Source organism: Xenopus laevis, chromosome 7L (assembly GCF_017654675.1).
Source record: "Xenopus laevis strain J_2021 chromosome 7L, Xenopus_laevis_v10.1, whole genome shotgun sequence".
In the NCBI taxonomy this organism is placed as follows: Eukaryota; Metazoa; Chordata; class Amphibia; order Anura; family Pipidae; genus Xenopus; species Xenopus laevis.
This window is the reverse complement of record NC_054383.1, coordinates 122,640,104-122,664,492: the sequence shown is the minus strand read 5'-3', so window position 1 is coordinate 122,664,492 and position 24,389 is coordinate 122,640,104. Positions and strand designations below refer to the sequence as shown.

Here is a 24,389-nt window from a genome sequence, read left to right as displayed (position 1 = left end):
ACCTCAGGTCCCAAGCATTCTGGATAATAGGTCCCATACCTATACAAAAATTATTTAAAAAAAATCGACGCAAAAAAACGGGTGTTCGGTTTTGTTTGGAGATAAATTTGAACAGTTATTGAAGTAAAAATGAGACATAGCACTGATGATACTTTTTTTTGGGGGGGGGGGCAATGAAGAATATTCCCCATAGTGCTGCCAGATTCATGAATTTGATTTCTACTGTACATGATACAAATCTAATCTCTATGTAATGCCATAGGTTCTGAATCAAAGATCTTCCAGTGGCAGACCCCAATTTCTCATCAGTTGGAAGGACACCACAACAATTTTCAATACAAATGGTGATAGAATCTTATGCTACCAATAGCTGGGATGGAACTAGGGCCTCACTCATGATACAGTGTGTCCATGCCAACACAGCTGGTAAAGAACTAGATGGAGTTTTTTCTGGGATCAGCTAAACTTCCATCAGCCTTAGACAGCTGCTTGTGAGGTCACCCCCACCTCCAATATAGAAATACATAAACCTATGATCCCCAACCAGTGGCTCACAGGCAACATGTTCCTCACCAACCCTTTGGATGTTGCTCCCAGTGGCCTCGAAGCAGGTGCTTATTTTTGAATTCCTGGCTTGGAGGCAAGTTTAGTTAAATAAAAACAGGTGTACTGCCAAACAGAGTCTCCTGAAGGCTACCAGTCCATTTGGCCAATTACAGTCCTTTTTTATACCACCCAGGAACATTTTTCATGCTTGCTTTGCTCCCCAACTCTTCTTACATCTAAGCGTGGCTCACAGGTAAAAAAAAAGGTTGGAACCCCAGCATAACCCAGACAATTAGGAGGGCATGATACATGCTAGGCAACAATATAAACAGGTACTTTAAAAATACATTTATTGATTTTACCATTATAATGAAGCATTTCAGGTTACCCAATCACATTAACACACACTTTCTAAACAAGAACTGTTGAAAATGGTTTCATGAACCCTATGGGTGAAATATAAGGGGCAAAGTTGGGTTGTGCTTGATGGACCATCACCAAGCCGAGCCGAAATCTGTCCAATTGCCAAAACTCCCCATGTTGTCAATGCACAGTGTTTTTGCCATATTCCAATTATTATATGGGTCAATATCAGACTGATGACATGACCTGATCTATCAGCCCAGGGGAACTACTGGAAATCAGAGAGAAGTGCTCCAGGCTGGGCATCTGCTCTTTCCCCTCTTAGGCCAGAACAGGAGGTGAATTTTCAGGAAGGATTCTATTTGGAGGAGCCTCCTGCATTGGAAATTAAACCATGCATCATCAGATAAAACTAGGGATGCACTGAATCCAGTATTTGGCCTTTTTCAGCTGGATTCAGATTTAGCCGCCAAACCGAATTCTAATTTGCATATGCAAATTAGGGGCAGAAGGGAAATCATATGATTTTTCATCACAAAACAAGGAAGTAAAAAAATGTTTTCCACTTTTTCCTTTCCCGTCCCTAATTTGCATATGCAAATTAAGATTCGGTTTGGTATTCAGCCTAATCTTTCATGAATTTGATCTATTTTGGATTCAGCCGATTCCAAAATAGTAGATTTGGTGCTTCCCTAGATAAAACAGCAAAAATAAGCATCCCCTTTCTCTGAAATATATTTAACCACAAAGTTGGGGATATTATGTGTTCTGTTAACATAATGTTCAGTACAGCCAGAAACAGGGGATTACATAAAATCTATTCCACACCTATGGAACACCTAGGGTGCTGGAAAGTTCTTAAATCTCATCATTGCAATTTGATAAAAACACCTGCTATGTTTCTCCCCCAGCATGTTATAATGCAGGGTGGGGGGGTGTTAAAGGTTCTCTGTTGTAATGTCCCCCATTGCACAGGCTGCAAGAGTCTGAAGCTTCTCCTAAAAAGGCAATGTTTTATATGAACTTCTTCCTTTCAACTGTAAGAGTGTTATTATGAAATCCTATTCTGTACGGTTTCTCTGCAGAGCATTCCTAGGTGGCACTTAGCATAATGGCACTTTGCAACAAGGTTATCGCCCCGTGGAAATATCTGTGTTCATCTGAGCTAAAATGCAGAGAGTTTGCACATAATAGCTCACTAAGCCCTTCCATGTCATTCCTGTAGAGCATATCGCTATATACTGGCTCCCGGGTACAAATATTATGTTGGCATTTTAATAAGGAAGAGATTGAAATGATAACACCTAAGTGGAAGGATTTAAAACAAAAAAAAAAGCATTAATCCAGCAGCTACTGTTGTACAGCATTAAACCAATCAGTATATAATCATCTGGTTTTCCAACACGAGCCAGGGCTCCACTGCCAAATCCATTTAGTGTATGAGTAAACACGGGCTATCTGATTAGCCAGGCTCAGGCTGCTTTGTTATACTTCTTGAATTATTGAGCATTCAATTAAGAATGGAAAATGATATAGGAGAGTGTGCAAGATTGCACGCTGTGCTCCAGCAGAAGGCATCTATATGGATGGGCAGGCAGAGAATCCCGCGCTGGTATAAAGGATCAGCAGCCTCCGGAATACATCTTACAATGTTATTTCTCCGTGTACAGAGCTCAGAATAGTTAAAAACATTTAGGGTAGAGGGATACTCATGATTACGCCTTTATAAAGACTACCTGTATTCTTTAACATGCCTTTATATGGGTACATGTCTGTCATAGCAGAGGCTTCAGTTTCGTACATTTATAAATTTTAGACGTTCCATGGTGTTTTGCTGTGCCTCAGCCAGAATGCTCATCTGTTAAAGGAAAACGATACTTCCAAACAATGTAGGTCTCTATAAAAATATATTGCGTATTTATATATATATATATATATACATATATATATATATATGTATAAAACTATGCTTCATCTAAATAAACCATTGTCATAAAAATAGTCTTATTTAGTACAGGTGTGGGAACCTGCTAACCAGAAAGATCCCCATGAATGCTCGGGACTTGGGGTTTTCCTGATAGGGGATCTTTACTTAATTTGAATCTTCATACCTTATGTCTGCTAGAAAATCATGGAAACATTAACTAAACCAAATAGGTACAAGGTACTGTTTTACTATTACAGAGAAAAAGGAAATCATTTTAAAAAAATTGCCTTATTTGAATAAAATGCAGAGCTGATGGAGTCAGATGCAATTTTCGGTATCTGTAGTCGGAGTCGGTGTCGTCAAAGGATGTGGTTTATATCTTTGAGCTTTGGCAGTGATAAAATGTCTTGTATGTTGTGTACTTAAAGGGATACTGTCATGGGAAAAAACATTTTTTTCAAAATTAATCAGTTAATAGTGCTGCTCCAGCAGAATTCCACACTGAAATCCATTTCTCAAAAGAGCAAACAGATCTTTTTATATTCAATTTTGAAATTTGACATGGGGCTAGACATATTGTCAATTTCCCAGCTGCCCCAAGTCGTGTGACTTGTGCTCTGATAAACTTCAATCACTCTTTACTGCTGTACTGCAAGTTGGAGTGATATCACCCCCTCCCTTCCCCCCCCCCCAGCAGCCAAACAAAAGAACAATGGGAAGGTAACAGATAACAGCTCTCTAACACAAGATAACAGTTGCCTGGTAGAGCTAAGAACAGCACTTAATAGTAAAAACCCATGTCCCACTGAGACACATTCAGTTACATTGAGAAGGAAAAACAGCAGCCTGCCAGAAAGCATTTCTCTCCTGAAGTGCAGGCACACGTCACATGACTTGGGGCTGCTGGGAAATTGACAAAATGTCTAGCCCCATGTCAGATTTCAAAATTGAATATAAATAAATCTGTTTGCTCTTTTGAGAAAAGAATTTCAGAGCAGAATTCTGTTGGAGCAGCACTATTAACTGATTCATTTTGAAAAAAATGTTTTTCCCCATGACAGTATCCCTTTAACTTCTTTCAATCAACATGGAAATTAACTTAGTATATTAAAGGATCAGTAAAAAGAAATAAGGATCAGTAAAAAAAAATAAAAAACAAAGATTTATCCTGATGAAAATAAGCAAAAAGTTTGCTTATGTTTACTCATGTTGCACAAGGGGTATGTATGCTGCCCCTTCTAAAAAAGAGAATGAGACAAACACTGGGAGAAATGTAGCTTTTTAGTACATTCCATGCCTTTTTGCAAGTAAGATTTTGCCTTTTATCTTTAATCTGAACCCGGTGACAAAACTCCAAAGCAGAATGTTCAACGCTGAAGGTTTGTTTCATAATCTTTATCTTTTGCCAAACTTTCTCCGTTTCTAACTAAGCCATTAGTCATTACATCTGATTAGTCACACACACACGCTTTTCTGATATTGCCACGCAGCATAAACCACTCCAAAAGGAAACATATATCAAAATGATCAAAACGTGAATCTGATGTGTTTGCTTAACCATGTTTGGAGGTGTCATACTGATAAAAATAAACCAGTAACATGAATGCCAAGAGAGCTTAAAGGGATGCCGCCATCACAATATGACGCCGTTTAATAACAATGTCATTTATTTTATTACATAAAAGTGTTCTCTCATTCTGTGCTACACAGGTTCAGATTTCATGCTTTTATCTAGTACATAAATACAATGCACATGTTTACATTGCTTCAATAAGCCTCCTTATCTCTTTCGCTCTCTTTTCCTGCCATAAAGCAAGATAGGCTGCATTTTAGATACAGAACTAACTGTACCAGCAGAGAGGATCAGCAGCCCTATACAAATAACAATCTTGGCCTTCAGGGTTGTTCACACCAGCTTACTTATTAAGCCATCTTTTAAGTGTCAGTGGCACTGCACATGCTCAGTGTGCTCTGGGCAGCTCTTGAGAAGCTAAGCTTAGGGGGTTGTAGCAAAGCATCAAGCCAAAAACAAGGTTTGCCTGACATAGAAGCTGATGCTACAAGGCTGATTATGAAATTCTGATAGAGAATGACACAGTACTGATTACTGAGCTGGCAGATAATGTAATTTACAGAATAAATTACTCAATAGTTTTGTATTGTGCTTTTTATATTATTTACATACCACATATTGTGAGTTGATCCCTAAGCTCAAGCATGTTCTGTACAGCAAAAAAGATAGTGTGGGACTTATTTAAAGGAGAACTAACCTCCCATGCAACTACAGAATCTTATAAAAGTGTCCTTGAATGTAACACTGACCTATCAATGCACAGTAGCACACAGAGCTCATAGGTACTATCTTCTGTATCTTCAGATCCTCTTCTTTCCTTTTGATGATTTACAGAGCTTTCCAGACTGATACCAGACTGGCTTCATCTGCACATGTGCAAAAAAGCTCAATTTCGGAGAAAAAATTGAAGCTACGTGTGCTACTCTGCATTGATAGGTCAGCGTTACATCCAGGGACACTTTTTCAAGTAATCAAGTAAACATTGTATTTGCCATGGGTTGGACACGGTGATCAGGACTCCCATTTCTGCAGCAGCTATTTACCATTGACTTTGGTTGGGGATCAAGTGGCCTATGATCAGGGCTGGAACAAGGAGTAGGCAGAAGGGGAAGGAGCGCCAAAGGGAACCGAAGCTGAAGCCATTGAAGAGAACGAAGAAGGTGTCATTGCCGAGGAGGAAGAAGACCACCCGGCACACTTTAAAGGTAAGTTCCACTGAACACCTATGGGTTTTTTTTTCCTTAAAAAAAAAAACCCTGGCCACCTATGTTATTATTTTAACTTGTAGGGGGACCCTGACCACCAATTCATTTTTTTAAACTAGGTGGGGAGAGCCCTAACCACCAATGATTTTAGACATATAGGATAAGTGAAAAAACCCTAATTTTGTAGGCAATTATGAGTAATATATGGTGTTTCTTTTACATGGTGCTAAAAATTAATATTATCTTTAAAAATAGCCCCTTTATTGGAGCTCCCTATAGATGTCCTCTGGTCCCTCATTTTGTGTTTCAAATGAGGAGTGGGCGTGTCCTAACGGTCCCTGCCATAAGCACAGTAGGAGGGGGACAGCCAATCACAGCCCTGAAGTCACACAAGCACAGACAAGCTTCAGTTCCCTATCAGGTCCTGTTTCTTTTACATGGTGCTAAAAATTAATATTATCTTTAAAAATAGCCCCTTTATTGGAGCTCCCTATAGATGTCCTCTGGTCCCTCATTTTGTGTTTCAAATGAGGAGTGGGCGTGTCCTAACGGTCCCTGCCATAAGCACAGTAGGAGGGGGACAGCCAATCACAGCCCTGAAGTCACACAAGCACAGACAAGCTTCAGTTCCCTATCAGGTCCTGTTTCTTTTACATGGTGCTAAAAATTAATATTATCTTTAAAAATAGCCCCTTTATTGGAGCTCCCTATAGATGTCCTCTGGTCCCTCATTTTGTGTTTCAAATGAGGAGTGGGCGTGTCCTAACGGTCCCTGCCATAAGCACAGTAGGAGGGGGACAGCCAATCACAGCCCTGAAGTCACACAAGCACAGACAAGCTTCAGTTCCCTATCAGGTCCTGCTAGCTGCTGATTGGTTCCTGGCCTACAGTGCAGTGAGCTGAGAGCTGCCGGCTCCCCTGTACAGCCTGGGAATTCAGGGAGCAGGAAGTGGAAGGGAGGGATTATTAGGATTTTTGCAGAAATATTCAATAAATCAGCCTGAAACAGTACTTTTTTACGCACAATTCTTCTATATCTAAATGTGTATAACACACTGGTACTTTCTTATTTTTTACACAAAGCAAGGTCAGCAAGGTCAAGGGTATTTAGACCACAGCACTTCTTCCTGTTGTAGCCATTTTTTGTGACAGAAAAAAGCCTTTATCTGTTTCATCAGAAGTAAAGAAGTAAACATTGCAGCTTGTCTATGGCACCTACAGCACATCATGGGGACACAACATTTTGATTCCATTTTGTGCAGGCATTGTATCCGGACTACTCACCGGCAGTACCTAACAAACAAAGAACCACCGAGGACTAGTTTCTCACAAGATACAAACAAGCACTAAAGCCTCGTGTGCAGACAGTACTGAGAGAAAAGCATAAACAAGGAAGTAGAAAAAAGGCCACACCTACAAACGATACATTTCACTTATAGTAAAACACCAGCTCCCAATTTGCCTTCCGGCCTATCTTGGTTTCACACGGTGCCAAAGTATTTTGGCTTGTAAATTATAATTAAATCTAAAAATCATATGGCACCTGATCTACAGCATTCATCACCATGGGCATGCTTTCATTCAAAGCGGCAGTTAGAGGAGTTGCCAACCCTCCCGCTTGCCATTTTCCGGGATTGCGTATGACAGTATCACAGCAATACAATTCATGGCAAGGAGCCTCTTGGGAACTGGGAAACAACTCTGTTGCTTTTTGTTTGTTTAATGGCTGGCATCACAGCAGTTTTCTGCAATAAGCATAATGATAAGAAAACGGAGTTAAGTAAATGAACATTAGATTGAGGTATATTTTGCATGCCTTGTTGGTTACCTGCAGGGCTCCTACAGAGTAGGAGGCCCAGGCCCCATACAGAGGAGGAGACCCAGGCCCCATACAGAGGAGGAGACCCAGGCCCCATACAGAGGAGGAGACCCAGGCCGCATACAGAGGAGGAGACCCAGGCCGCATACAGAAGAGGAGACCCAGGCCTCATACAGAGGAGGTAGACCCAGGCCCCATACAGAGGAGGTAGACCCAGGCCCCATACAGAGGAGGCAGACCCAGGCCCCATACAGAGGAGGCAGACCCAGGCCCCATACAGAGAAGGCAGACCCAGGCCCCATACAGAGGAGGCAGACCCAGGCCCCATACAGAGGAGGCAGACCCAGGCCTCATACAGAGGAGGCAGACCCAGGCCCCATACAGAGGAGGCAGACCCAGGCCTCATACAGAGGAGGCAGACACAGGCCCCATACAGAGGAGGCAGACCCAGGCCCCATACAGAGGAGGCAATCCCAGGCCTCATACAGAGGAGGCAGACACAGGCCCCATTAAGAGGAGGCAGACACAGGCCCCATACAGAGGAGGCAGACACATGCCCCATACAGAGGAGGCAGACCCAGGCCTCATACAGAGGAGGCAGACACAGGCCCCATACAGAGGAGGCAGACACAGGCCCCATACAGAGGAGGCAGACACAGGCCCCATACAGAGGAGGCAGACACAGGCCACATACAGAGGAGGCAGACACAGGCCCCATACAGAGGAGGCAGACCCAAGCCTCATACAGAGGAGGCAGACCAAGGCCTCATACAGAGGAGGCAGACCCAGGCCCCATACAGAGGAGGCAGACCAAGGCCTCATACAGAGGAGGCAGACCCAGGCCCCATACAGAGGGGGCGGACCCAGGCCCCATACAGAAGAGGCAGACACATGCCCCATAGAGAGGAGGCAGACCCAGGCCCCATACAGAGGAGCCGGGCCCAGGCTCCATACAGAGGAGGCGGGCCCAGGCCCCATACAGAAGAGGCAGACACATGCCCCATACAGAGGAGGCAGACCCAGGCCCCATACAGAGGAGCCGGGCCCAGGCTCCATACAGAGGAGGCGGGCCCAGGCCCCATAGAGAGGAGTATTTTACCGGCCTAACCGTTAAAAATGGTACTTAACCCCAATGTTATTAATAGGGAAAAAATTTAAATATGTAGGAAGGCCAGTAGAGGTGGCAGACCCAGGCCCCCATGCAGCCGTGGGGTCTGCTTCCTCTGTAGTTATGCTACTGAGCAGATTGCTCAGAGGTTAATACTCCTGATCTTGGGCCCAGACCGGAGTTCTAAATAGCCTTGGCATTTCAAGAACACAGAGGCCCAAACAGCCCTCACTTATCAGTGACTACCTATCGTATCAGCAGCCGCTCTAAAAACTGTCAATCCAGGGAAATTGTAGAGACAAGTAGGAGAAGTAGGGGCCACGCACATGTTTAAAGGGGGGTTACCTATTTATATGGCCACAATGTGACAAAGCAGTATTATTTTTAGGTTGGATGAACCTCCCTTTGTTATCCACCCAAAACGGTATCTTGTTTTGACACTTTGTGGCCAAATAAAAGGGTAAGACATTTTTTAAATTCAACATGTGTGTGGTTTCTACTTCTCTATTGCTGGCTTGATACCCCACCAGGTATCTAGGGGGCACTTGCGCCACCTATCCAACGTGTTTTGGGGGAACCAGACAGCAAACCAGCAAACACTGTTTCAATCCAAAGGAAGGCAACTCAGAGGGGATTTTTTCCTTTAGTTGAGGAAAAGAAGTAATCATGCCTGCCTGTCACAGGACGTGATGTCACTGTGCATACATATGCTGTCAGAAGACTTGCTGATGTAACTAAATACTTGCTGCACATGCACGCATTGAATTTGTAACTTGAAAACCCTGGGAGGATGATGTAAGGGGAGGGAAGCTGGAGGGAGTTGGTCTAAATCGGGTATATCCTGATGAAACAGGGGGAGCTACACCCACTGGCATTCGCAGAATCCATGGATTACAAGTCAGGACCTGTCTCTTGGTCTGTGAATTTTGTAAGGCAGAGAAACACCAGTTCTGGGTAAAAAGTAAACAATTTTATTCAAGGAGGGGGACATTCATAAAAATAATTCCTGCTCCCTTGTGAATTTAACATTTCTCTATGCTGACATTTTAATGTGATTCTCGGGTCATGAATGTGTAGCCACAGAAGGGTCATTTTGACAATTTGAGCAAGAAAATGGCGTCATGCAAAAGCTACGGGTGCCATAAACTGTACTGTATAATTTAAGGATCAGCAGCAGAATTTTCCTTCCCCCCTCCCCGTTCTTAGACTTAAGCTAAAAATAGCAGGGACATGTGTGGGTTACGGCAATTTTTGTAATAAGATTCTTTATTATTTTAATCTACCGTTATGCCATTTTCAGAGAAAATGAGATCAAATCATTTATACCATGAGCACAAGTCATTTATGCTATGAGCACAAGTCATTTAAAAGGCCTATTTCCAAAGCAGTCATTTTCACCATGGCCAAGAGGCATCGAGCATTGAACTGAGACGCAATCTTGGAAAATGTCAAATCAACAAAGTCAGGACTGAGTTAAGTCTCGGGTATAAATAGGAGGTCATGATTCTGACTTTCCCCCAGGAACTTTATAAAGGAGCAATGTACTCTTATTGGAATTAGGATTCACTTAACATTCCTATAAACAAACAGTAAAACATATTGGCTATTGAATGCCTTCCAGCTATTATTAAAGTACAACTCCTAGCAAAACCAACAGCCTTCCACTGGGAACAGCCCAATTTGGCCCAAGCTAAAAGACCTTCCCATGGATGGGATTCAGATATATATTTGAATCAGTGAGAGCAACTAATGTAAACTAATAATGAAATAGTGCCCTACAGTAGTGATATGATCAGAGAAAATGCTTAATTGGTTTTAATTAGCAATAATGTCTCAATGAAGCATTTCTGAAGCTTGGGAGTATCCTTGTTTTACTCAGGAAGAAAAGCCATAGAGAAAATAGATTGCTTTCTAAATCCAGAACTGGTTACTGGGATGGACCTTGGTACCAAATTAAATAGGTCAGTTGAAGGGAAAACAAGGTTTTGCTGTTGACTGTAGAGAGAGGTTCCAAGGCATTTCCCTTTACTAGGTGCAATTCTGTAGGCAAATTAGGGGTCCCTTAGACTGATCTTCCTTCTCTATACCAAAGCAAAAAATCCAGACAAAAATGCCCTGCACCCCAGTTCAACTCTTGAAAATGCAGAGTTGCATTTTGCAAGCAGGGTTGACTGCCGCCTTTTAAGCTGGCCATAGATGCAAAGATCCGATCGCTCGAATGATCGGACTTCCACATCTCCTGACCTACCACTAACCATTCAGATCAAATAAAGTAGTAAAACAACAGATCAGCCAATGTTCTGCCCCTGACAGCAATTGTATTAAGATTACTGAAAATCTTCAGATCGGCAATACATGCAGAGTAATAATCGGCAGCCGAAAGAAATCTATTAACCTGGCCGAGGAACCCAGGAGCATGGGCACTTGAAGCAAGGAAAATTTTAGGGGTCATTGACCATGTGTAAAAAAAAAGGTGCACCAGACCACCACCCCAAATATAGCACTGCCTGCGTTCAACCCTGCTGTAATCATGATGGTTGGGCAGGGATGGGGCACACTCCTATCACCTAACTTCCTTATCATTTAGTCAAGCAAGTTTGGGAGTGGAGACTCAGGCTACCATTGGGCCTGCATGTTTTTTTTATTCGTAGCGAGAGTGCAGCCAGAACCCAGACAAAAGTGTTCTCTACAGGTGACCTAAGGAGCATGCTCTTAGGGGTCTTCATAAAATACCCTTTGGTCTTCTAGTGTGCATGCTTCTGGTCAGAGAGAGAGCTGAGTTTCAGAAGTTGAGTAGTCAGTCACGGTGCCCACAAACTCAATTGCACAATTCTGCATTTTAAGACCAGCATGGGGCAGTAGGGCCATCCTGTGGTTTTTTTTTGTTGTATTGGGGAGAGGGGACTCAGTAAGTCAGTTGGGCTCATTTATAAACAGTGGGCAAATTTGCACCTGGGCAGTAACCTATGGCAACCAATCAGATGATTGCTTTCAATGCCCAACCCTCAGCTTGCTGAAAAAAGCTAATTACTGATTGGTTGCTATGGGTTACTGCCCATGTGCAACTTTGCCCATTGTTTATAAATGAGCCCCAGTGACTTTGAGTTTCCTTTTTCTTGTAAATCTCATGATCCCTACATACAAAATACAAAAAAAACTAAAAATACAATTCTCATATTCCAACCTATCTTATTGAGTTCTGAAGACTAATGCAACAGTATTTATTTCACTCAAGCCTTCATAATAAATGAGCAATTTCACAATGGCCCTGCTGCCAGCTCAGAACCTCCGGTGATATATTTATACATCATTGGATTCCTGTTATGTATTTCACGACTATCGACCTATGGACAGTAAATTGCGAGTAAATCTTTGCCACAAGGTTACAGATGATATAAATTTGTACTGTGTACCCTTCTCTGTCTCTCAGGTTAAAGCTGTTGCCACCATTTCTCACGCTCGGTAATGGTCCAAGTTCTTTTACCTTCACCGGCAAGCAGCATTAGTAGATAAATCAGCGTTTTCATTGCTTCCATGCATTCTCCTCTACAGGAGCACTCTGTTAATTCGATTCCCTTTTATCTGACAGTCTCTCCTCTGCTATCTATAGTAAACCCTCCCGCTAAGCTTGTCTCCCTCTCTAAATTATCCTCTGATAAATTATTTGATCTCAAACGTGTAAATGTCTATAGGGAACAGCTTACAATAAAAATCAAGGAGAAGCTTACCGCATGCAACGGATTCTGGTTTTGCAAATCATTTCACTTTACCATCTTTACAATCCAAAATATAACAAACTATAAGAATTGAATATTCATAATTTCTGACATACTCCATGAGGAATGTTTCAGGAGAGCAGATGTGAATGGCGGGTAATGCAATAAAAGGATCAGAATTATCATTTCAAATGGTCCCAGACTTGGTCAGTAGAGCATCAATCCCAGACATGCCAGTAAGATCATTGAATAATGTCCAATAAGCTATTAACTCCAAACATGCTAGTAAGATCACTTTGGGAGACACTCCTGCTAATAAACCACTCCCCTTGTTACAGATACGAGAAAGGAAAAAGTGGAAAAAACTTTTTTTTACTTCCTTGTTTTGTGATGAAAAGTCACGTGATTTCCCTACCTGCCACTTATTTGCATATGCAAATTAGGATTTGGATTGGCCAGGCACAAAGATTCGGCCGAATCCAAATCCTGCTAAAAAAGGCTGAATTACTAAAGGCATACCTCCCAACTGTCCCGTTTTTAGAGGGACAGTCCCTCTTTTGATAGCTCAACCCCAATCCCTCATTTGTACTGGAAAGTCCCGATTTTCTCTGCACTGAACAGGCAGAAAAAGAAACCATGTTTCTAACATAATTGGCTTTTGGCAATTATGAGCCCAGAACAGCCACAGCTGCAGATAAAATACTTTTATAACAATTTTGAGATAAGCAAATATGTAATTGTAACAGCATAAGATAACAGGTCTCTTGGGAGAAGTTAGACTCACAGCTTAAAGGGCAAGTAGCCTTCATAAGCAAAACTGTAATAACTAAAAAAAACACAGATATATGTTCAAACTTTCATAACCTGCCAAATTTTGTAAAAGGAACACGGTAATTAGGGGGTGTGGCCACAAAAATGGGCACGCCGGCAACTTTTTTGTCCCTCTTTTTATTTCCAGAATGTTGGGAGGTATGCTAAAGGAACTGTATATCTAAACCCAAAGTGAAAACCATTTGAGCATAATGGCACTAGTGAGAGAGAGATCACTCATTATGCTAGTAACCTGTTTGGTAACCATTCAATGTGGCGCTGACAAAGTGCCCTTCCCTACACCTATGTCTGCAAGGAAATGCATGGGGTGACACCTTCCCAGCGAAACAAAACAGTGCCGTTCCTGGTGCCGTTCCTGATAAAGGACATTTCACAATTCCTGGTAGCAACTACAAATCCAGTACTATAAGTTGCTGGTTTGTACCTTGCTTTGGGTTTGCAAATACTTTATCTTCTTCATATAAATCATATTTCTTAGAGCCAGCCACAAAGGGGCAAATAAAACAAGCCAGTTTTAGGCAAAACGAGTGTGTGTGTATGGGTACAACTTAGTAATTTAGTCGATTTTGATTGGTTTAATGCAAAAATACCTATGTTCTGCACACATAATCATGGGTATTGGCCAACCAGTCTGTTTGGGCCCCCACACAGTGCCATAATAGCCACAGTCACTGGATAGTGGTATCAAACAAATGAATAGACCCCTGTGCCGCAATTTACAATTAGTCAATGATACACTACAGAATTATGGAAACAGATGATGGAAAGTGCCAGTATATGTATGGGTTTAGTGATGGGCGAATTTATTCGGCAGGTGTGAAATAGAAAAACTATAAGAAATAAAAAATGAAGACCAATTGAAGTTGCTTAGACTTGGCCATCCTATAACATACTGAAAGTTAACTTAAAGGTTAATCCACCCCATATAAATAATCACTACACTGTATAAAGGAGAGTGACAATGTATTGGAAATTCAGTGCAAAGTGAATTATTATTTCTAGTATTTGACGTTGCCTTACAGGTTTTTCCTTTGCCCCATCTGTCTCATAAAGTGAACGTGTCTAAGCAAGGCCTCACTCAGCAGGGTTGTCTGCTTGTTACCCAATTATTTAAGTACTTCATTATAATGAGCAAATCAGTTATGCTAATGTGACACCGTTCACTTGCTAAAACTCTTTGCCAATCCTTAAAGAAATTATTTTCTGTAATTTTACACAATTTCCTCATTTTTTTTTTTTTTAAATGTAAGCCTGTTAATGCATTAAAGGAATTCAGCTAATTGCTTGTTTAAATGAGAGGGGCACTGATTTGCATGGCGTCCCCCTATGACCCCCAATCTCTAACTTGGGCTCTCTACATGGTGAGCCTGTTCTTTAGAGCACCAGCATTGGACAGCAGGTTTGGCAAGTGCTTTACATGGTCACTATACCTCACTTATACATTGTGCCCTACTGGAAATAAGCGAATGTATCATTATTCTTTATTATACCTAATAATGCGCTACTGCCTCTGTTTGCTGTATTATCATCAAGGGACGATGGAGAAATGTAAGAATGCATGGTGTGCATAAGTGCTTGTGTGTGTAAGTTGAGTTGGTTCCTGTGTGAATGTGCAAGTGGTAAACCAACTGTGAATAATGTATGTGCAAATTGATATATGTGTAACTGTTAACATGCTGTGGAGCCTTTGGGTATATGAGAGTAATCCTTGTCTATTTGCTGCTTCCCTAGACAAATTGCCTTGAGGTGGGTGATATCCAAGGTCGGACTGAGCTGGTGGGACACAGGGAGAAAATCAGGTGGGCCCCAGCCCTCATGGGACCCACCCAGGGACTACATAGAGCGCAGTAGAGTCCTTCAGCGGGTCGTGTACCTGCGGGTTACCCGCAAATAGAGCGGGTATCCTGCGGGTAGGATTTTCAGGTGCGGGAATAGATGCGGCCTGCGGGTCTGCGGATTGTGGGTCGGGTTGCGGGTCTCATCTAAATTTATCTTATCTTATATTGTCTATATTTTACTCCTTTTAACATTTTACAAAACATATTCTTTCCACGCCCACTTTTGATGATGTCAAATCCGGTTTACAGCAACATCATGTCCTGTTTAATGGCGGTCGGCAGGTGGCGGATCGGGCAGTTACATAGTTAGTTACATAGTTAAATCAGGTTGAAAAAAAAAGACAAAGTCCATCAAGTTCAACCACTCTAAATGAAAACCCAGCATCCATACATACAGCCCTCCAGTTGCGGGTTGGGGTCAGGTAGCAGATCAAAGCGGGTAAATATGCGGGTTGCGGTTTGGGTCACGGGCTGCGAGTTGTGGTTTCCGGTCAGGTTCGAGTCTTATAAATTGGTTCTGCGCAGGACTCTAGGGGGTGTCCCTAGGCCCACTGCTGCACGTCACCCCCTCTCCTTCATCTGTGCGAGTGTGCAAATTTTCACCATGGGGTACCTGAGCATTGGGGATTGGTGCACAGGAAATTTAAACCAGTGTACTTATCTCCTGCACGGCCCCAGGGCTTCGCAGTCCCTAAAATCCTGCCAACCTAGGTCTTGGTCTTTGCCATAACTAAATATTATTGGGCTCCACAGTAAATTATTTTTTAAGCCCGCAAAAGTGTAGAGCAGGTGGGGCATCCCCAACCTTTTTTACCCGTGAGCCACATTCAAATGTAAAAAGAGTTGGGGAGCAACACAATCATGAAAAATCCCTTTGGGTGCCAAATAAGGACTGTGATTGGCTATTTAGTAGCCCCTATGTGGATTGGCAGCCTACAGGATGCTCTACTTGGCCCTATACTTAGTTTTTATGCAATAAAAACTTTCCTCCAAGCCTGGAATTCAAAAATAAGCACCTGCTTTGAGGACACTGAGAGCAACATCCAAGGGGTTGGAGAGCAACATGTTGCTTACGAGCTACTGGTTGGGGATCACTGGTCTAGAGGGTGACCTGTTTTACCACTATTTATTGACATTTTATATGAATTAGGGGTTCAAGAAGCCCCCTGCAGCCACAGGGTCTGCTTCCTCTGTAGTGACACCCCGTGTGCCAGGATCCTGATGTGCCCCCAGTCTGACGCTGGCGATATTGGGCCAAACAAATCAGATCACAATGACAGGGGTACAGGCTGTCAGGAAGAGGACTGCATCATCATCATCGCCCTAACAAGCTTTTTATAACCAAATCTGATCGATATCTAGCCGATTTTCAGCCAGCTATGGGTCAAATAGGCCCCTTGGGAGCGCAGGAGCCAAGCTAAAACCTTCCCATGTATGGGCACCTCTAGTGTGGAACATCAACTTTGTCTTGGATTTGGCGTTCTACCACGGGGAGGCACAATTATCAAGGGTCGAATTTGATAAGAGTATGATAAATCTTAAAATCAAATTTAATTTTTTTTTAAAAAAACTCAAAATCGAATATGGATAGCTCCCTAGTCGAATTTGACAGTTTTGACCATAAAAAAAAAATTTGAATTCTCAATTCGACCCGTGATGAATCTGCCCCTAATGTTAAAATAAGTAACTTTTAGAAGTAACTTTTTACTTTCATCCACTTTTCTAACTACTGCAACTTCTTAACAGGAAATCAAAGCCAAACATGACGGCAGAAAAGTCAGTACTTAGTAAACATTGACTTAGTCAGGTGATTTCATTTCCAAAGACCGTGATGGTGCCAACTCGTGGTTGAGTATACTACCCGACTCCTGAGAGACCTCTAGGGATTCCAGAGCTTCACTGGCAGCTGAGGCTTCTCTATGTGCACTCCATATACTACTGAAGGGGATTTGCACAAGCCAGCTGATAACATACCTGGAGGAGAACCGACTCCTGATACATTGTTTCAAAAGTCAGAACCAGAAAAATAAACAATATATCTTTACAACGGCATAAGCAGACTAGCAGGCGACTATTTTACTGTACCTAACCAGCCAGAAGACACACAATTATATTTTTAAAACAACAAAACACATAACCACATCAGCTGCAACATGAACAGAGTTAAATGAGGATATAGTGCATTAAACAGAATGTACAGCAGCAGCTTCTGGCAGAAGCCCATTGTTATCTGTACCATAATTACACAGCGGCTGTGAAACTCTCTAAACAAATATGATAGATGGCTGGAGAATAGCAAAGATGAGAGACTGAGCAGCGAAGAGACTTGTTGATCTGATTCAGAATTAAAGGGAAAGTTCACTTGACTCTTTTATTATGATGTACACACTGGTATTAAAAAGCTGTCCAGACATGCCCATCAAATTTGAAACACAAAAGTATTGTCGCAATGACGCTTTTATATGGGCATTGTTGATTCTACAGCTGGCACTTAAAGGGTTAAATGGATTCCGTCATTGGAAAAGTTTTTTTTTTTTTTTTTTGCATCAGTTTATAGCATTCCTCTAGCAGGAGGATTAAAATCCATTTTTCAAAAGAGCAAACAGATTTTTTAAAATTTGATTTTGAATCTGACATGGGGCTAGACATGTTGCCAGTTTCCCAAGTATCCTCAGCCATGTGACTTGTTCTCTGTCAGTCACTCTTTACTGCAGCAGAACAATGGAAAGGTAACCAGATAACAGCTCCCTGACACAGCTAAAAATGGTCCAATGCCCCACCTAGTGATAGATATGAGAATAGCACTCAAGAGGTATTATCCAAGTCCCACCAAGACTCCTCTAGTTACATTGAGTAGGAGGACCAATGGCTAATCTGAAAGTAGTTCCATTGTGAAGTGTTGGCTCTTTCAGGAAGAACATGACCAGGCATAATGGCCGGAGATGGCTGCCTATACACCAATATTACAACTAAAGAAAAAAATGTAATTGAATGGTTCAAGAATAAAATTTTAAAAGGTAGAATGAATTACTTGCAATGTACACAGTGTAAGTTTTAGTAATAAAATCTATACCAAAAAAATCAACAAAGGAGAAGGGCAGTGACCACTCCAGCCACAACCTGCTTAAAAGGGGAAGGAAAGTCTTCTTCCACTTGGGGGTGCCAAATGTTAGGCACCCCTAAGTGATTGTATTTACTTACCTGAAACCCCCGGCCCGGGGTTATACCAGCGAGCACCACGGAACGATTCTCTTCCGGCTTCTTCTTTCTTCAAATTTCCTGGGGCAGACACACGCGCAGTAGAACGAAATAGCCGACTTTTAAGTTAAAGTTCGGCTTTTCACTCTACTGCACATGCACACGAGAAGAAGCCGGAAAAGGATTGCTTTGTGGTGCTTGCTGGAAGAACCCCGGGCCGGTGCAGTTTTCTGCTGATAGGAGCACCGGCCCAAGGTTTCAGGTAAGTCAATACAATCACTTGGGGGTGCCTAACATTTGGCACCCCCAAATGGAAGAAGACTTTCCTTCCCCTTTGGGGAGATTTAGTCGCCTGGCGATTAATCGCCTCTTCTTCTGGGTGACAATCTCCCCGAACTGCCTTTGCGTCTTCCCGTCCGCTATGATGAAAAGTCGACCTGCGTTAAATCACACGTGGTGCTTCATTTTCCAAAGTTTTCTTGTGAGGCAAGTTCAGGCGACTTCGGAAAATGAAGCATCACATGTGCTTTAGTGCAGGCAGCTTTTCATTATAATGGACGGGAAGACACGCAAAGGCAGTTCGGGGGGAGATTGTCGCCCAGAAGAAGAGGCGATTAAATCTCCCCAAATCTGCCCGTGTGTCACAAGCCTTAAGCTGGTTGTGGCTGGAGTGGTCACTGCCCAAAAGCACATGGTATGTATGGAAATTATAACTTTCATGCTATTCCTACTAAACACAATGGGAGAATGCAGTGGGTGCTGTGCTGATCCTGCTGGTTCCATGAGAAGCAGGTTAAGAAACACTAGTCACATTCTTTCTTTCAAGAACAGTAACAGGGCCAAGCTCTCACCTCTTTTTGGGCATTTTCATGCCGACAGCAGCTTTTCATGTTCTCAATTGTGATTTCAACCCTGGCTGTACCAAACATACACCTTTCATCCCTGCCTGTATGTGTTATTGTTCTAATCAGGGATGCACCGAATCCGGTTCGGGATTCGGTTCGGGATTCGGCCTTTTTCAGCAGGATTCGGCCGAATCCTTCTGCCCGGCCGAACCGAATCCGAATTTGCATATGTAAATTAGGGGTGGGAAGGGAAATCGTGTAATTTTTTGTCACAAAACGAGGAAGTAAAAAATGTTTTCCCTTCCCACCCCTAATTTGCATCATGCAAATTAGGATTCGGTTTGGTATTCGCCGAATCTTTCACAAAAGTGGATTCGGTGCATCCCTAGTTCTAATGATACTATCCTCCATAAGCACCAACCGAGGTGACCACCAATCCGTTTTGCCAGAGGCTTTACAACTCATTCCATCACCAAAGTTATCCGTCAGTTTAATGCAGAAAAGAGGTTAAGGAGAGCCGATGCTGGAACTGCATATTCTTCATATGCTGACGAGTTTTCTCCTTAGGTGTCAAGCCTGTGACATATGTATGTCATTAAATGTAAACACCCCATAAGTCTCTGCTCAGTTCTCGCGCGCAAGCAGCCGGGGCGATGGGAGCTGCGTCAACTGCACTTAAAGGAAAGCCTGCAGAATCATGAATCATCTTGCATTAGACGGATAGCAGGTGCACTGTCAAACTAAACTAAAAAATATTAAATCACCCGCCCAGCTGGTTATTGCTGGATAGAACAGAACTCATGCTATGCCAGAATCAAACAGGCAGGTTGTGGTTTAAAGCAGCTTTCCAGGGGCAGCAGGGTTATTATGTTTTATTTTAACATATTATGCAGTGCTTTATGGAGATTATATCATTCCCATCAGTCTCTGCCCCAGTGGAGCTTGCAATCTGATCCCTATTGCATTATCAGCAGCCAATTAAACTTAATGTATGTTCTTTGCAGATGCAGTGCCCTGGTTGGAATTGAACCTAGGACTACAGGCATAAAAAGGCAGCAATAGTAATGCTGCACCACAAACATTCGACAATTGGACCCCATGCATTTGGCGTCTCTGATATTTGGCCCACAGCTTGGCAAAAGTTGGCCAGCACTGTTCAGAGTAACCGGCACGGTCCTGTAATCCATCCTACAGAAGATGAAAGTGGGGTACAATTGTACTGAGCCCCTTCAGGTGCAACAAAATGTTTAGGGAGACTAAACAAGTAATGGCCCTGGGCCCCACACATAGCGGGACCTGCAGATCGGCGGGCACTGATAGAATGGCTGGGAGATTATAAATATTTTTGAGCAAGATGGTAACAATAAATCTTTGGATCAGTAGCCCTTGGGTTGTTGTTTGAAGGAGTTATTTTTTTTTTTTTTAAATTAACTCTTACTATGATGTAGAGTGCTCTTCTGAGACCGTTTGCAATTGGTCTTCGTTTTTTTTTTCATTATTTGCGGCTTTTGTGTTATTTAGATTTTTCAGCAGCTCTCCCCTTTTGTAATTTTGGCAGCTACTTGGTTGCTCGGGTCCAGTTTAACCTAGCAATCAGGCAGTGGATTGAAAGAAAGACAGGCGTATGAATAGAGGAGGGCCTCAATAGAAAGATAAGTAATACAAAGTAAGAATAATACTGTAGCCTTGCAGAGCAATCGTTTTTTGTTGTTGCTGGGGTCAGTGACCCCGCCTTCTCATTTTAAAGCTGGAAAGAGTCAGAAGAGGAAGGCAAATATTTCAATAACTATTACAAATAAAAAGTGACGACCTATTGAAGAGTTGCCAAGAATATACAATTCTATAACATACTAACAGTTTATCTGATGGTGAACCGCCCCTTGGAATATATCTCATCACTTTCCTTCAGGAGTTGTTTAACAACAAAGCTTACGTGGTTATAACTGCACCCCAAACAGACTCAGTTTGCCCCAGACCCTGTCAGGGTCGGACTTGGGGGCCCGGGGCTCACCGGAACTGCTGTCCAGGTCCCCCCTTCGGCCTCCCCGCCCGTCCCCTACTATGAGGTGCCGAATTTTTTTTTTGGGATCCCAATATGGGGAGAGGGGGTCTGGCCAGGCAGGGCCAATGAGGGTCAGGGCCCACCGGGTTTTTTACCGGTGTCCTGCTGGGCCAGTCCGACACTGGACCGTGTCACTACAAAACAAGGGCCTGATCCCCCAGGGACCCTAAAAAGAAATCGCAAGTACAGTTCCATAAGCCACAAACAGGACTATGGACAACTCGGGCCCATCTGGACTTCTGATCGGTCTATTCCATTAACTTCACTACGAGGATGAATTGTTTTTCAGCATGAGGCCAACATCACAAGGACTGCACAAACACTTTATAATCACCAGCTTTCTTTATGAGTCTTTAGCATCAGAAGGATTTTTTTTCTTGTACTTCACCTTGCAAGAGTTAAAAATGCAATGAGGCATTACAAAACAAACGCTGACTCCTTATGCACCAAATATATTAACCCATTATCCCATGCTTTCCAACACGCTCTTAATTAGGCAGGAATTTAAGCTTTGCCTGGGGGCTTGCATAGGGCGGCTGTAGAGTTCCCTGTGTACACAAGACATAGATTTGTCATCAGCTCCTTTCTCTGTGCGGATATTCGGGTGCATTCCATGTTTAGTCTCCTCTGAGCCTCTGAACCTAAAAAAAAGGGTCCCTGTTGGTGTATGTGGTGGGTCTCTGTAACCCTTTCCTACCATCCCCGGCAGTCCCAGGCCAGTTTCACGGCAGCAGAGGAAGGCTGCGACATCTGTCACCGTTAGTTTCAGCTGAACATTGGAGAGATTATTCACTGAGGGTAGAACCACACAAGCGATTTTCAGTGCGCGTCCATCCGTTCAGACGCGACACGAGGAATCGCAGGCGTCACATCGGATGCGCCTAATCTAATGTAAGTAATAAAAATTTCACATGTACAGGCTGATGGTATCCAACACGACACGACTGTACGATGGGAACGCTGCATGTTGCGTCTTCATCCGTCAGTCGCGTTGTGTTGGATGCCATCAGCTTGTACGTGCGACATTTGTATTACTTACATAAGATTCGGCGCACCCGACGTGCCGCCTGCTCTTCCTCACGTCGGAACAGATGGACGCACACTGAAAATCGCCCGTGTAGTTCCACCCTCAAATCTGAATTTATCTCATTGTCCCAATAAAAAAAACTCCACCAAACTCCCATGCCTGATTTTTCCTTATTTAGTTATATATTAACTCCATTTAATCGGATCATTAAAAAAAATTTAAAGGGGTTGTTCACCTTTAAGATACCTTTTATTATGTTATAGAACGGCTTTTTTATAGTTTTATAGTTATTTGCCTTTTTCTTCTGACTCTTTCCAGCTTTCAAACGGGGGTCACTGACCCCTTCTAAAAAACAAATGCTCTGTAAGGCTACAAATGTATTGGTATTTTTAGTTTTTATTATTGATCCTTCTATTCAGTCCCTCTCCTATTCATATTCCAGTTTCTTAAGGTGGCCATAGATGTAGAGATCTCCCCGATATCGGGCTGATCCGATCGTGGGCCCTAGGGCCCAATGATCGGATCATAGTGCATCCGAAACGAGTGGGCGCATCGCAGGACTGTATAAACGCACAGATGTGGCCCGTCGGACACACGGGCCAATAAGCTGGCGACTCGGTCTGTCGGCAGCTTTTATGGGCCCGTGTTTGGGGGCCTTTTTTCAAATCAATGCATGGTTGCTAGGATAATTTGGAACCTAGTTACCAGATTGTTTACGATGCAAATTAAAGAGCTGCTGAATAAAAAGCTAAATAACTCCAAAAAAAATGAAACACAATTGCCAATTATCTCAGAATATCACTTTCTACATCATACTAAAAGTTATCTTAAAGATGAATAAACCCGTTAATTAAGATGAATTAAAACGTAATAAAAAAACTGAGCGAAAACCCAAATCGTATGATTTTTTTTCGTCCTTTCTCCCGGAAAACTCGATATTTTTTTGGCCAGAAAAAGTCAGATTTTTCGGGCTAAAGCCACCAAAGACCATGATACCTTCAATTTGGGATGGGTGCTTCTGCCCTTGACTTATACAAGACCTCGCCAGGTCTGAGCCGGTGGATTTTTGGATTTGAGCTTTTTGCAGCAAAAAATGTAAGGTTTTTTTTTCCATGTAAAATTTGAATTTTGCCCTAAAAAGCCTGACCAGAAAAATGTGAGGTTTAATAAATAACCCCCTGAATGTAGCCATGTTTGCAAAAATGCTCTTCTACCAAGAGGAACAGGGAAATTGTCAAAAATGCCAACACCATGCCTGCACTGACTGCAGCGGCACTTTCAGGGTTAAAAGCGACAGTTGCAGGAGCCCCTGCAGCAGAATACAGGATTCAGATGACTGCAGCCACACTGGGGATGTCTTCACATAACTAGTTCAGCTGCCTGACTTCTTCCTCGATGAGTTACAAATTCACTGCAACACCCACTAATCCTGGTGCTGAACTACAGCTCCCCCCCCCCCTGAGAGTCTGGTGCTGGTTTAGAAACTGCGGCCAGGTTAAGCCTAGAGGCTGTAGGAGTTGCAGATGATCAGCAGCAGCAACAAGACGCACAGAGTGAGCTAATGAGTAATATAAAGGCACATGCCCTTCTCTACAGTGAAATGTTGGCGCTGCTGTTGCGTTATACCCACGAGTGGCGCAGACTATTTGCAGCAAGTGTCGCATTGGCTGGATCGTTACAGGGCTACAGGCGCTGCGATTTAAAGGCAGCACTTCCCTCGCTACTCGGATGTACAGTAAATACACAGGAACTGGCGGGATCTGTCGGCAGAAGAAGCGGAATCGCGCAGGAGCCTCATGGATCCCTTGACTTACCTCCTCCACAGTGAGGGGCATACAGATGCGGTATTCCTTCAGCAGCATCGCGGCCCGACACTAGCGCTGCACTCGGGGAAAACTTTGGCTTGTGCACTGCTGCTGCTTCTTCTCTCACCTTGCACTGTGGGTTCTGCCTCTCTCTCCCCTCCCTCTGTGCTAGCGTCTCTCCCTCTCACCCTCCCTCCTGCTCCCTCTCTCTCTCTCTCTATAGAGGCAGGGCTGGAGTCACACACACACCTTTACATTGAGTGAGACACACTCCACCTACAATCAACACACACACAAATACACACACACAAATACACACACAGACAGACACACACACAAAGACACACACACAGACAGATACACACACACAAAGACACACACACAAATACACACACACAAATACACACACAGACACACACACACATTAAAGGGGAGTTAACCCAATATGTACATTCAGCATTCTATAGGCATTCCTATTCTAATTCATCTAAAAATTATATCTATTTCTTTTCAGGGCCACCATTAG

At 42.9% G+C, this 24,389-nt stretch overlaps 1 protein-coding gene across 1 annotated transcript in view; it reads right to left on the bottom strand.

The window, feature by feature from the left end:
- The window catches only part of pitpnc1l.L (phosphatidylinositol transfer protein cytoplasmic 1 like L homeolog), a 114,283-nt gene extending 90,210 nt beyond the window's left edge, over positions 1–24,073 (bottom strand). The window contains exon 1 of the mRNA XM_041569647.1: positions 23,873–24,073. Within this exon, the coding sequence (XP_041425581.1) occupies positions 23,873–23,920 (48 nt within the window). The 5' untranslated portion in view covers positions 23,921–24,073. The remainder of the gene's footprint in view (positions 1–23,872) is intronic.
- Positions 24,074–24,389: the final 316 nt, after the last annotated feature.